Below are 13,943 nucleotides of genomic sequence, written 5' to 3' on the forward strand. Positions count from 1 at the left end.
CCACGCCCAGTTATTTTGTATTTTTAGTAGAGATGGGGTTTCTCCATGTTGGTCAGGGTGGTCTCCAACTCCTGACCTCATTTGGTCCACCTGCCTTAGCCTCCCAAAGTGCTGGGATTAGAGGTGTGAGCCACCGTGCCCAGCCGATTTTTTACTTTTAGTAAAGATGAGGTCTCCCTTTGTTGCCCAGGCTGGTCTCCAACTCCTGGCCTCGAGCAGTGCTCCCAGCTTGGCCTCCCAAAGTTCTGGGATTATAGGAATGAGCCTTAGGGACCAGCCGACTCAGGTATTTTGAATCACATTCTCCAAGGAGTTCAGAATCAGACCTTGCAAATATTGGAGAGACAGTCTGAAGTCCTGGGAGGTGAAAATTCTCAAAGGGTCATTAAGATGCCTCACATTCCCCTAAAATCTTACAGCCCCCACCCCAGGCCAGGTAGGCCCCAAACTCACCTTCACAATCACAGCACCTAAACAGCTCATTTATTTAAAAGGACTCTTTTGGAGGGGCCCTAGGTAGCGGGGAGTAATGACTCCCCTTCTCACCCCCAGCCCTGGCAGGGGTTCTAGGCAACTCAACCAACCCTCACACACACACACACACACCCACCCAATGGGGTGCACCCAAAGGTGGCCTCACGTGGGAGTCAGAGCTGTTATGGCCGTTGGAGCTCAGTGGCCACCCCAGCTCCTGCTGAGGGTGGCTCAGGTGCCCTGAAGTGAGGGTACAGAGGTGGCCCAAGTTTGGGTTCGGCCTCTGCGTCTCCATGTGGCAGGGAGGGTGGCCTGTGCCCCTAGAGCTTATCTGGCAGGACCTGCAGGCAGAGGGGAAGCCGAGCTAAGCAGGGAGCCCGGGAGAGGGCTGCACCACAGAGCCACTGAAGGAGCCCTCATTCGGGTCCTGTTCCCACCGCTTCTGGCTGTGTGACTTTGGGCAGGATCCTGCCCCTCTCTGGGCCTTGGCGAGGCTATCTGAGCTGCAGGTAAAGCACTTGGTGCGGGGCCAGTATGCAGTAGGTGCCCATACATGCTAACTAGGGTGAGTATGTTCATTCATTTCGGAGGAGATTCCACTTCGGATATTTTCAGGGCATTGAATGTTCTTAGGCTAAAGGAGACAATACCAGTTATACAGTAAGTGCTAAATAAATGCTGATAAATAACAAAGGAAGAGGTCGGATTCCATCTCAGCGACTCTAAGGCTGGGGTTGGGAGGCGTGGGGGTGTGAACAAGACCTGCAGCCACCGGAAGGGGCCCTCCCCTTGCTCCCTCCCGCACACCCATTCAGGCCCACCTTACCTCTCGCCGTGCCCCGTCTGCCCGAGGGCAGGATCCCCTCGTCCTGTGCTTGGAAGGAAGGCAGAGGTGTCGTGGGGGCTGCAGACCTGCGTCCACAGCCTGCTTTCTTCCCCCTCCCCTGTTTCCTGGGCCCCCCAGCTCCCTGTCCCCACCCACGCCCGCGGGTCTCTCCTTCCTACCTGGTTGCGGGTTTTGTGCGACTTCTGCATCCAGGCACGCCACTGGTCGTAGAGGCGGAAGCTGAGGTTGGAGCAGTACGCGTGCTTCTTGAGCCAGCCCAGGAACTGCTTGAGCTCGCGCCGCACCGGCCCCGAGCTCGGCTCTCCGCCCCGCGGCTCGCACGCCCCGCCGCCCGGGCCCGAGCGCTCTGGTGGTGGGAGGAGCGGCAGTGTCAGGGCGCGCCCGGCAGGGGGTGCGCGCGAGCAGGAGAGGGAAGACCCCGGCGCGGCAGGACCATGTTTCCCTCGGGGAACCTCCCTCCCGGTTTCTCAGGGACCGAGTCCTCCCCGAGGCCCTGCACAGCAGCCCAGCTGCGCCCCTGGCCCGGTTGCGCCCCTGGGGAGGTGGGGGGGGGCGGGGGAAGGAAGGGGCTCCTCCTCCACATCTCCTCCAGGAACCCGATTCCTGTGGCCTGAGCCAGGTGCGAGGGGAGTGGGGGGAGGGGAGAATGAGAGAGGCCAGAGCCGGGGGGGATGAGACACAGAGACAGACAGAGCAGGGGGCTGACAAAGAGAAAGGAAGAAAGACGCACGGATGAGAGAGCCGAGGCCAGGGACGGAGAGATGGAGACGCAGGGTAGGTGAAAGCGAAGGGGGTCAGCCCAGGAGGAAAAGGCCCGATCAGGGTAGGACAGAAACCCTGGGGACATAGGGACAAAGAGATCGAGACAGAGACACAGAGGAAGAGTGACAGATGAAGGGAGACCAAGTGCAACATGACCCCATGGGACAGTCCCCAGCATGGGCCCATGGGACAGGGAGTGGGCCGGGAGGACCAGGTGGGAGGCCTGCCTGTCGGTCCAGCTGCCGGCGGCTGCAGCCAGCCCCCCAGCAGGCCGGAGGATAAGGACATCGGCCTCACGTCATAAATAAAGCCGGGGACCCGCTGACAGGCCCTGGCACGGCCCCGGCCCCCGCCGCCCCTGCTGGCCTTCCCCAGCCTCCCCAGCCTCCCCTGCGGACGCAGCGGCCTGCTGGCTCCTGTGCAAGAATCGCAGGTGCCGGGCACGAGCAGGGGCCAAGGCTCAGGCCCCTCCCGGCTGCGCTTGCTCCCGCCCACCCCCGAACCTGGAGGGGCCCGGGATAGGGGCTGGGGAGCTGACTGGAGCCTGACTCTACCCCTCCCTAGCTCTGGGACCCTCTCAGGGCCTCAGTTTCCCTATCATCTCTCGTGCCAGAGTGAGCTTGGACTTCCCTGTGAACTAAGTTCAGACCCGTGTGACCTCCTAGAGCCTCAGTGTCCTCACCTGAGAAAAAGCGGTCTCCCTTGCAGTGAAACCCTGGGGGGACGGGACAATAAGTACCTCCATGCCAACTGCCTGCAAGCACTTAGGTGGCACCCACCATGTGGGCATTTGCCACAAATTATGTCATCCAACCCTCACGACAGCCCAAGGCAAGTGGGATTCTCGACCCTACCTTCCAGATGGGGAAACGGAGGCCAGACATTCCAAGTAACAGCTTTTGTTTCATTTCACAAGAGACAGAGTAGAGGCCTGTGGACCCGGAGAAACCCCAGACAGCAAGAGGAGGCAGATCTAGGCACCTAATCATTCCCATCCCCCTGCCTTGATCAGAAGGGGAAACTGAGGCCCATCAAAGTGGGAATTGGCAGCCCATTGGCCTTAGAAGCAGGGGTCTCAAACTCGCTGGCCCTCTTTTTTTTTTTTTTTTTTTTGAGACGGAGTCTCTCGCTCTGTTGGCCAGGTTGGAGTGTAGAGGCGCGATCTCGGCTCACTGCAAGCTCTGCCTCCCAGGTTCCTGCCGTTCTCCTGCCTCAGCCTCCCAAGTAGCTGGGACTACAGGCGCCCGCCACCATACCCGGCTAATTTTTTGTATTTTTAATAGAGACGGGGTTTCACTGTGTTAGCCAGGATGGTCTCTATCTCCTGACCTCATGATCCGCTAGCCTCAGTCTCCCAAAGTGCTGGGATTACAGGCATGAGCCACCGTGCCTGGCCTTGCTGGCCCTCTTAGGAGGGAGTGTCCAAAACAGGCCAGGTGGGGATGGGCAAATGGAGAGTGAGGGTCCTGGGAAGGGGTGACCACTGCTGATGGGGGCTGTGGGCCATGCTGTTACATTTTCTGGAGAATTTATTTTTCTAAGGAATCTAGGATATTTGTGTAAAAACTTCCTGGTTTTAAATTTCTACTAGTTGGTCAAACTTTTTTTTTTTTTTTTTCCAAACAACAGGCCAAAGAAAATAGATCCAAGGGCCACATTCAGCTCCGGGGGGGCCACCAGTTTGAGACCTCTACTCTCTTGGAGACAACCAGGAAACAGGCGGGGCACGGTGGCTCACACATGTCATCCCAGCACTTTGGGAGGCCGAAATGCGCAGATCACCCGAGGTCAGGAGTTCGAGGCCAGCCTGCACAACATGGTGAAACCCCGTCTTTACTAAAAAATACAGAAATTAGCTGTGCATGTTGGTGCGTGCCTGCAGTCCCAGCTACTCGGGAGGCTGAGGTAGGAGAATCCCTTGAAACCGGGAGGCAGAGGTTGCAGTGAGTGCAGATTACACCACTGCGCGACAGAATGAGACTGCATCTCAAAAGAACAAAAAAAAAAAAAAAAAGAAAAGAAAAGAAAACAAGGAAACAGAGGCTCTAGCTGGTTTTGGATTGGCCGCTGGATCACCCGGCCCTAGGGGGGTGCTCACCACTGCGGGGGGTGGAGGCGGCTGTGGGGTGGCTCCACTCACTCCAGATCCCGGCTTTCTTGGAGCCGTAGATGCCAAAGGGGTTGCAGCGCACTTGCACGAAGTACACGGTGCCGGGTTTCAGGCCGGCCAGGCGGCAGGAGGTCTGGTTGCTCACATCGTCCACCACCTGGACAGCCAGGACAGGGTCAGAGTAGAGGGCGGGGCCTAGCAGAGCAGGGGCGGGGCCTGGCAGGAACAGGGGCGGGGTCAGGGAATGGGCGGGTCACCTTCCAGTCCACACTGTCCTCCACTCGGTAGCGGATCTGGTATTTGGCTTGAAAGAGGAAATCCTTGAGGGCGGGTGGCGACACCCAGCGCACGCTCAGCTGGTCCTCCAGGCCCCCAACGCGGCTCACGTGCACATCGGGCGGGGGGTCCGTGGTCACTGCGGGGCGGAGGAGGGCCCCTTTCAGCCTGGAACTGTTTGCGTTTAACTCCCCCCAGCAGTGTGGCCCAGGGCACTTGGCCCAGATGGCACCTGCCTCTGTTTTCCTCCTCCTCCCTCTGCCCCCACCCCCAGGATTGGTGGATTACACCATATATAATATTGGAGAAACACTCAGCACCTAATTAATGTTAGCTGTTATCACCATTATTATCTGTGACGGGCGAAACATAATCCTATCTTCAACTGACTATGGGAAAGCAGACATTGCCGGGTTGATATTATTATCATGCTTAGGAGGTCAGGGGGCTGTCAGGCCGTCAGCCTTCTGGGAACCCCCCTGCCACCCCCTCCCCACTCTCACCTCCCTTCCACTCTTACTGAAATCTTTGATGTGACATTTTGCTGGGTGCAGAGAAGCAACTGAGGCTTAGAACTTTCCCACTGTAGCTTTAGGATGTGGGGAAGAGTGAGGCTGCGGGGGTAGGGATGGGGGCTACAACTCTGGAGTACGTGTGTGTTGGGGGGCTGAGGATCCTTCTGGGGGCCCCTGAGGGCAGCAGGGTGAGCTGGCCTCTCCCCCTGAGGCCTTGGTGAGGGGCCTAAAGGGTTAAGGCACAGGCCTGCTTGGGGCTGAGAAACACCCTAATTAGATTAGGCTCAATTCTGCTCACAGATCATCCATTTCCTGCCTCCCGCCCTGCGCCCCCCAGCTCCAGGCCTCGGCTTCCTGGGGCGCCTCCCGACCTGGGCGTCCCCTCCCCTCTCCCCAGGGCCCCCTCCTGCACACCTGGGCTGCCGAGGGGGAGGTGGCCAGGCCAGGTGTTCTCCGTGGAGTGGGGGTATCCTGGCTGTTTCTGGGGGCTGCGGACTGATGAGCGGATGCTCAGCTACTTACCTACCTTCCCTCTAACCAGCAGGGACAGCCCAGGAGTTGCCGGGCTGGGGAGGGGCAGGCGGGATCCCAGGAAAAATGAGAAGGCGCAGGGACCTCTCGGGATGCCCGGTGGGCTGGGCTGGTGCTGAGGGAGGGGCCTAGCAAGACACTGGGGGCTCACCCACATCCAGGATATCCAGCGTGAGCACATCGGAACGGGCAGAGCCCAGGCGGTTGGTGGCCTCCACCCAGATCTCATAGGGCGTAAAGAGAGCCAGGTCCTTGGGGATGTGGCAGGAGTGGGGCCCCACTGTGTGGTACTCCTCACACGTGTTGTCCTGCCCATACCACCTGCAGGGATGGGAGGGGGACAGGACGTATGAGGGTTCCTTCTGGCCCCCAGACCTCACCATGGCAGTCTCAGGGTGCAGACAGCGCATGGGGGCTCAGAGAGGGTCCGCGTTGGTCAAGGTCACAAAGCCAGTCTGGGACACACATATCGCCCTCAGGCCACCACTAACCTAAGCTTGTACTTGAGGGAGTAGTTGGTGTGGAGGAAGGTCTCCCCGTGGGCCCCTGGCGTCCAGCGGCAGGTCAAGTCCTTCATGTTCTTGGACCAGCAGCTGATGTTGACGGGTTTCTCTGGGGGCACTGGGAGAGGGGGAGGGTGCAGGAAGCAGGCTGAGGGTCTGGACCAGCTGAGCCTGGGCCAAGGGGTTGCTGCCCACCCGCCAGGCCCCCACCTTGGAGTGGAAGGAGGGCAGATAGGACAGTCTCAGCCCTGTGCTGAGAAGTGCCAGCACGGTTGGTGTGACACCTGCATGGGCTCTTGACAGGCTGGTGACCCGATCTCCAGGTTCTTTTCTTTTTTCAAGGCAAAGTCTCGCTCTGTCCCCCAGGCTGGAGTGCAATGGTGCCATCTCAGCTCACTGCAACCTCCACCCCCCGGGTTAAAGCGATTCTCCTGTCTCAGCCTCCCAAGTAGCTGGGATTACAGGTGCCTGTCAGCACGCCTGGCTAATTTTTGTATTTTCAGTAGAGACGGGGTTTCGCCATGTTGGCCAGGCTGGCCTTGAACTCCTGGCTTCAAGTGATCTGCCCACCTCAGCCTCCCAAAGTGCTGGGCTTACAGGCATGAGCCACCTCGCCTGACTGGGTCTCCAGGTTCTCATTCCCACCTCAAAGACCTGCATAGCCGTGCCAGTGTGCCCACCACTCATCCCCTGGCCAGAAGGCCCACGATTCATGCCTCTCTCCAGAGGGAGATGCTGCTCCCAAGGGCTACCCCTGGGGTATTCTGGGTGCCGACTTACGGCCAACATAGAGGCAGGAGCCAGCCAGGATGCTGCCGTCGCGGGCGTGGCACACAAGGTTGTCCCCCGACTGCTGCCTGGACCCGTTGAGGTTGGCCAGGGCCAGAGCCAAGGTGGAGGCGTTGAGCACACGGGAGAGCTCGGGGGGCAGGCGGCGTCCGTTGAGGGTCCAGTAGAGGCCCTCGGCAGTGGCTCCTGGCGGGTCTCCGTGCACTGAGCAGGTGGCCAGCAGGGAGGAGCCGATGAGAAGCGTGGGATCCTGGGGGCTGATTACAGCTGTGTCTGGGGTCAAAGAGGAGCACGTGTCAGGCCAGGGCGGGGACCCTCCGAGCCCCCGACCGTGCCAGGACCTGCAGAGTTCATGGCGGTCCTGAGAAGGCACTGTTAATGATTGTCCCCCATTTTACGGATAAGGAAGGTAAAGATCAGTTGGGTTAAATGCCCAGGGCAACACTGGTGGACAAACTGACAGACCTAGAGTTGTCCAGGTCTGTCTGACTCCAACACTGGAGCCTTCCAAAACTCTTCATCACTGACGTGCTTAAGGTTCTCTGAGGGGTCCCACAACTTGGGCATACAGGTCATTCGGGTCCAAGTGACTCTTGCTTAGCACATTGTTATGATAAACACTATGCTTTGCTTTTTTTTTTTGAGACGGAGTCTCGCTCTGTCACCCAGGCTGGAGTGCAGTGGCGCGATCTCAGCTCACTGCAACCTCTGCCTCCCGGGTTCAAGCAATTCTTCTGCCTCAGCCTCCAGAGTAGCTGGGACTACAGGTGTGCACCATCACGCCTGACTAACTTTTGTATTTTTAGTAGAGATGGGGTTTTACCATACTGGCCAGGCTGGTCTCGAACTCCTGACCTCGTGATCCACCTCCCTCGGCCTCTCAAAGTGCTGGGATTAGAGAAGTGAGCCAACACACCCAGGCATGCTTTGCTTTTTATTTTTTTAGTGACAGGGTCTCACTCTGTCAGCCAGGCTGGAGTGCAGTGGCATGATCACAGCTCACTGCAGCCTCGATCTCCTGGGTTCAAGCGATTCTCCCTCATCTCAGCTCCCGAGTAGCTAGGACTACAGGTGTGCACCACCACACCTGGCTGATTTTTAAATATTTTTTTAGACATGAGGTCTTGCTAGTTTGCTCAGGCTGGTCTTGAACTCCAGGCCTCAAGCTATCCTCCCACCTTGGCCTCCCAAAGTCCTGGGATCACAGGCATGAGCTACTGTGCCTAACCTTCTTTATTTTTCGTTCTCATTTCATTTTTCTTTTTTGGCAACTAGAAACAAAAGATTGTGTGTTCTTCCTGTGATACTCCCAGAGCCTCACACACAGTAGGTGTTTCTGTGGGGGAGGGGCACTGCTTAAAATGAAAGCCCTGACCCTTACTTGAATCATTAAGAGCACCATTTATTATTATTATTATTATTATTATTATTTGAGACAGAGTCTCCCTCTGTCACCCAGGCTGGAGTGCAATGGCACTATCTTGGCTCACTGCAACCTCCACCTCCCAGTTTCAAGCGATTCTCCTGCCTCAGCCTCCCAAGTAGCTGGGATTACAGGCGCATGCCACCATGACCGGTTAATTTTTGTATTTTTAGTAGAGATGTGGTTTCACCGTGCTGGTCAGGCTGGTCTCGAACTCCTGACCTCATGATCTGCCTGCCTCAGCCTCCCAAAGTGCTGGGATTACAGGGGTGAACCACCGCACCCAGCCTGTATTTTTAGTAGAGTCGGGGTTTCACCATGTTGGCCAGGCTGGTCTCGAACGCCTAACCTCAAGTGATCTACCCGCCTCAGCCTCCCAAAGTGCTGAGATGACAGGCATGAGTCATCGTACCCGGCCTAAGAGCACCATTTATTGGGCACTTGTTGTGTTCTGAATACAGGGCTAAGACTTTACCTACATTTTCTCGGCCAATCCTGCTTATGTTAAGGATGAAAAAACTCTGGCTCTGAAAGATTGAATTTCCTTGCTGGAATGAGGGAAGGCCATACTAGTTAGGCCCAGATTTTCTGGTCTCCAAAGTTCTGCTCCACACTGCCTACCTCTGGGACTAAAGGCAGCCCTGGCAAACTGCACGTCCCCAACTTCCATCCAAAGGGACTTGACATCATTGCTCTTTCCCTCCACTCAGTTTTCCTCATCTGCAAAGTGGGAACGAGTAAGCTCTTTGTCTCCTGGGCTACTGTGAAAGTCAGAGGGGAAAGGACTTCCTGAACCAGATTGTGTGTGAGTTGGGTGCTAGGCACAGGAGCCTTGGAGATGCCCATGGGTGGTTGATGCCTCCTCTCCTGCTGGCCATCAGGGCAGCCCAAGAGCTCCCCTTCTGGAGACCAGAACCTAAGAAGAACCTATTTTGTCCATAGGGAAACCAAGGCCCAGAGAAGGAGGAGGGGGTGCACAGGCCAACCTCCCGATGCCTCTCTGAGTCTCAGTTTCCCCATCTGGGAAGTGGGCGTCATGGGGTTGGCTGGATGTGGTGGCTCACGCCTGTAATCCCAGCACTTTGGGAGGCTGAGGTGGGAGTAATATGTGAGGTCAGGAGTTTGAGACCAGCCTGGGCAACATGGTAAAACCCTGTCTCTACCAAAAATACAAAAATTAGCCAGGTGGGGAGGGGGTGGTGGCCCATGCCTGTGGTCTTAGCTACTTGGGAGGTTGACGCAGGAGCCTGGGAAGTTGAGGCTGCAGTGAGCCATGACTGCACCACTGCACTCCAGCCTAGGTGACAGTGAGACCGTGTCTCAAAAAAAAAAAATTTTTTTAATTTAAATTTATAAAAACCAACAAAACAAACCTCATGGGGTTGTTTGAGTGGAGTGAAAATACTGTTGGAGACAACATTTTCCCATGAGATCTTTAAACCAAGTTGACCCGGACTCGAATGCCCACAGCCTGACTCAGTGTTTTACTTTTTTTTTTTTTTTTTTTTTTTTTAGACAGAGTCTAACTCTGTCACCCAGGCTGGAGTGCAGTGGCACAATCTCGGCTCACCGTAACCTTCATGCCCAGCTAGCTAATTTTTGTATTTTTAGGAGAGACAGAGTTTCGCCATGTTGGCCAGGCTGGTCTCGAACTCTTGACCTCCAGTGATCCACCCGCCTTGGCTTCCCAAAGTGCTGGGATGACAGGCATGAGCCAGGGCACCCGGCCTCAGTGTTTACTTCTCTGAGCCTCTGGAAAGGGGCTTCTCCTTCCACCCAGAGTGGTTGTAAAGACTCATCCACTCCTTTGTTCGCTCATGCGTTCATCTGTTCTTTCTTTTTTTTTTTTTTTTTTTTTTTTTTTTTTTTTTTTTTTTTTTGAGACGGAGTCTCGCTCTGTCGCGTAGGCTGGAGTGCAGTGGCCGGATCTCAGCTCACTGCAAGCTCCGCCTCCCGGGTTCACGCCATTCTCCGGCCTCAGCCTCCCGAGTAGCTGGGACTACAGGCGCCCGCCATCTCGCCCGGCTATTTTTTGTATTTCTTAGTAGAGACGGGGTTTCACCGTGTTCGCCAGGATGGGCGTTCATCTGTTCTTTCACAGGGTACCTACAGTGTGTCAGGATCTGTGGGCACTGGGATGATGACCAAGACACACAAAAGTCCTGCCCTTGTGGGCATCAAATCCAAGTAAGCAGCAGGAAAAATAAATAAATAAATAAATATCTAAGACAATAAATAGGGGAGAAAGTAAAGCAGGAGCTGGAGGAAGACAGAGCAGCGGCAGGAGCGCCGGAGGCCTGTCTGGGGAGGTGACCTTTGAGTAGACACCTGAATAAAGTAAGAGAAGTAGCTGTGACATTATCTAACAGAGCATGTCCAGGCAGTGGGAGCTGCAAGTGCCAAGGTCCTGGGGCAGAAGCGGTGGGAAATGAAGTTTGAGAGGTCCGAGATCCTGACCTGCAGGGAGCAGGGATTCCAGGGTTCTCAGCCGGGGAGGGAGGGATGCGGTGAGATTTGCATTAAAAGGACTCCCCAGGCGGCTGGAAGAAGGGACTGCAGGAGGCAAGGGCAGCCCAGCTTCGCAGAGATGGCAGCCAAGGACAGGGTGATCCCGGCCCCCCAGGAGGCCCCCTGAATGCCAGCGCTGCCCGGCACTTGCCCTCACTGCCCCAGATGGGCGAGGTGGGGTGGACACGGTTCTTGGGACGGCCCTGATGATTTTCCGGGGCAAACTTGGCTTGAGGGCTCTGTCTTGCTGGAGCCTGGAATCGCAGTTGCGCTTGGGGCTTGGCCCAGGGCTCGCCGGAGGTCTCCGCGTCCGTGCGAAGGAGCCGGCTGAGCGGGCCAGAGTCGAGGAGGCGGGGGCGGCCGAGGGGGGCGGGGGGCTGGGGGCCAGGGGGCCGCCCTGGAGGTCCCAGGCAGCCAGCCGCCCGCTAATTCGGAATTCCTTCTGCATGAACTCGGGCGTGCCAGCGTCTCTGCCCTGGCCCACCCACCGCTTCCTGCCTGGGCCCCCCCCAACAGAGTGGGAGGCACGGCCAGGCCTGCCCAGACCCCAGGCCCCTCTCAGCCCTCGTAGAGTGGGACTCGCCCCTCCGGCCTCCACACCCACCACCATGGCCTGGCCAGGAAGGGGCTCTCTGGGGGGTCCTGGCTGGGGGGCACTGCCCCTCTGCCACACCCGCCTGGCCTGGGCTGGCGTGGCTCACTTGCCAGCAGCTGCAGCTGCCCTCCCGGGGCTGGGCGGGGGACACGGAGCGGTGACGGGTTGTGGGGGGGAAGGCAAGGCCAGGCGGGCCTGGACACGCCAGTCTCCCACCCTCTTAGCCCCAGCCGGTAAGGTCAGAAGGACACTTTCTCCTCCCAGGATATGGGTGCAACCCCAGTGGGAGAACCTGGGCAATTGACTTCCCCTCTCCAGTTCTCAATTTTCTCCTCCATAAAATGGGAGGAGAAATACATTCTACTTGCTGGGGAGATCAATGAGATGTGATTGCAATCGAATGTCCAGAGGGCTTAGAAGCCTGCAGCCCCCAGGAACCACAAGGATGACAGCCCCTGCCAGCTCTGGGGTCCCGGCAGACTAGGCACTCCCTCCAGGCCTCCACAAACAATGGGCTAAGGCACTGGGGACAGGGACGCACGCATTCCAGGCCAGGCGGGGGAGCAGCTGGGAACAGCCCACTGAGCTGGAGTTGGTGGGGGCTTGGCTTGGTTTGGAGGGCCTCCTAGAGGGCTCCCCAAAGCAGATCCCTAGGTTGGCTTTTGAACAGCCCCCTTTTCACTCCCTGCCTCCCCTCCTTTCCCGCAGAGCTGGGGCCTTTAAAAGTTTTTTCTCTCCTCTTTTCCCAATCTGGAGCCACTGCCGTTATTAAAAAGGAACACCATGTGTTTTAAAAGGGAAAAGTGTGAGATTCTCTGCAACCAGGGAGGAAGGGTGGCCTCCATCCCAGGGTCCCCACGGGGGTCCCCATCTCCCGTCCTGCTGGTACCTGCAGACACTTTACGACCCACCCGCCTGCTGGTCAGGTGCTAAGACACACTGTAAGTAGAAACATATTGCCGAGGTGTGAGAATCTTTTATTTAATTTCTTCCCCCCTTAAAGGAAAAAACACACTTACAACACCCCCCCTCACCCCCACACACCTTTGCCTGCTGCTCTACTGGCTGAAAACAAAGCTTGGCGCTCACAGTGGCACTCACAGGCGCTGCCCACCGCCTGGCAGAGCCGTCAGGGGCCCTGGGAGGGCCCGAGGTAGCCCCTCACCTGCTCAGATGCCAGGGGAGAGCTAGGCTTTCAGCAAGTGCCCCTAGAGGATGCCCGCACTCTGCCCCTTCCCGGAGGAGCCCTACAGGCAGCCCGCAAACAGCCCAGCACAGGGTGGGTGAGCCTGGGAGCCGTGTGTGCCCGGCGACCCCCGGGGTGGCCCGTGCGCCTGGATGGGGTGCGTGGAGTGACTGAACGTCTGGGGCGAGTGGTGCCTGCCTCTGTGCCCCTGGGTCGCCTCCCCTGTGGGATGTGTGTGACCATGAATGTGTGTGTCGGGGATGGAATGTGTGCGTCCGCGATGGTGTGCAAATGTGCATCTGGGATGCAGTGTGCGCGAGTTTGAGGGCGAGGGTGACGGGCCACAAGCCAGTGTGATTCTTTGTGTGTCTCTGGGTGTGTCCCAGAGCGGGTCTGGATATGGAGACGTATCCTTGCGGGGGTGTTCCTTGGATGGGGGGCCCCAGAGTGCCTGAGGCCAGAAGTCCCTCCAGGGCGGGGGTCTTGGCCCGTAGGGCAGCGGATTCCCAGTGGGCCCCCTCAAAGTTTGGGCCCGCCGGTGCCCGGACTCACTGGCTCCCGCTCCCTCTCCCTCTCACCCACTCTCTCACAAAGATTCCTCTCGCTGGAGGTTCTCTGCCCGACACAGCCTGGCCGAAAACAGTTCTAAGCGCCGCTGGTGGCGGGGACTCCGCGGACCCCCGTGCACCGGGTCCCGCAGGGGGAGGGCGGTGGCGCCGGCCCGTGGAGAGGCAAGTCCCCGGGGACCCCGGGCTGCGCGCCAGGCGGCCAGAGCGGCCCCCCTGCAGCCCCGCCCTCCCCGTGGGGCTCATCCCTACGCCTGGGGGGGCCCGCTGGGGGCCCGCACCCAGCGCGCCAACCGCGTGCGCCCCCGCCTGGGAGCGGTGCCCTGCAGTCCCAGCGGCTCAGAGTCTACCGAAGCAGACGGGTGCGCCCGCCACGTCCTGGCGTGCAGAGGGTCTCAGGCCGCGATCTTCCCAGCCCCCGGGGACCTGGCCTGGAGCCCTCGGCCCAGCTGCTCAGGTAACAGGGCCTCGGGCGCGGAAGCAGGACTCTCTGGACAGTGGGCTGCGGCGCCGTGTGCCCCGCAGGTGAGGGCGCCCCGAGGGCTGCGCCGGGGGCGCCTTCCTTTGTTCCCCGGCCGTCCAGGTGGCGCCCGCGCCCCCTCCCCCCGCGGCTGCCCCCGGGGCGCCCGCTCTCTGCTCTGGCAGGGGGGAAGGAGCGGGGCGCAGGGTACTCACCGGCTCCTGATCCGGCTTGCGGCGCCCCGAGGACGCAGAGCAGCAGCAGGGGCAGCAACGGCGGCGGCCGCCGCGCGGATTGGGCGGCGGGGCCCCGGCGGCCGGCGGGCATGGGGCCGGCGCCGCCGGGGGCGGGGCCGGCGAGTGCCCTGCGCCCCGCTCCTTCCCCCCCTGCCAGAGCAG

At 58.8% G+C, this 13,943-nt stretch overlaps 1 protein-coding gene across 1 annotated transcript; it reads right to left on the minus strand.

Annotated features, from left to right (window-relative positions):
• Positions 1-466: 466 nt before the first annotated feature.
• Positions 467-13,916, minus strand: CRLF1 (cytokine receptor like factor 1). Its single transcript, XM_025365960.1, has 9 exons — positions 13,761-13,916; positions 6,799-7,080; positions 6,007-6,136; positions 5,667-5,836; positions 4,451-4,608; positions 4,182-4,350; positions 1,480-1,667; positions 1,301-1,343; positions 467-815 (listed from the first exon to the last, which is right to left on the minus strand). Exons 1-9 carry the CDS (start codon positions 13,870-13,872, stop codon positions 802-804), a joined length of 1,266 nt encoding a protein of 421 aa, XP_025221745.1. The 5' UTR covers positions 13,873-13,916; the 3' UTR covers positions 467-801.
• Positions 13,917-13,943: the final 27 nt, after the last annotated feature.

The sequence above is a fragment of the Theropithecus gelada genome, chromosome 19, assembly GCF_003255815.1.
Source record: "Theropithecus gelada isolate Dixy chromosome 19, Tgel_1.0, whole genome shotgun sequence".
Classification (NCBI taxonomy): Eukaryota; Metazoa; Chordata; class Mammalia; order Primates; family Cercopithecidae; genus Theropithecus; species Theropithecus gelada.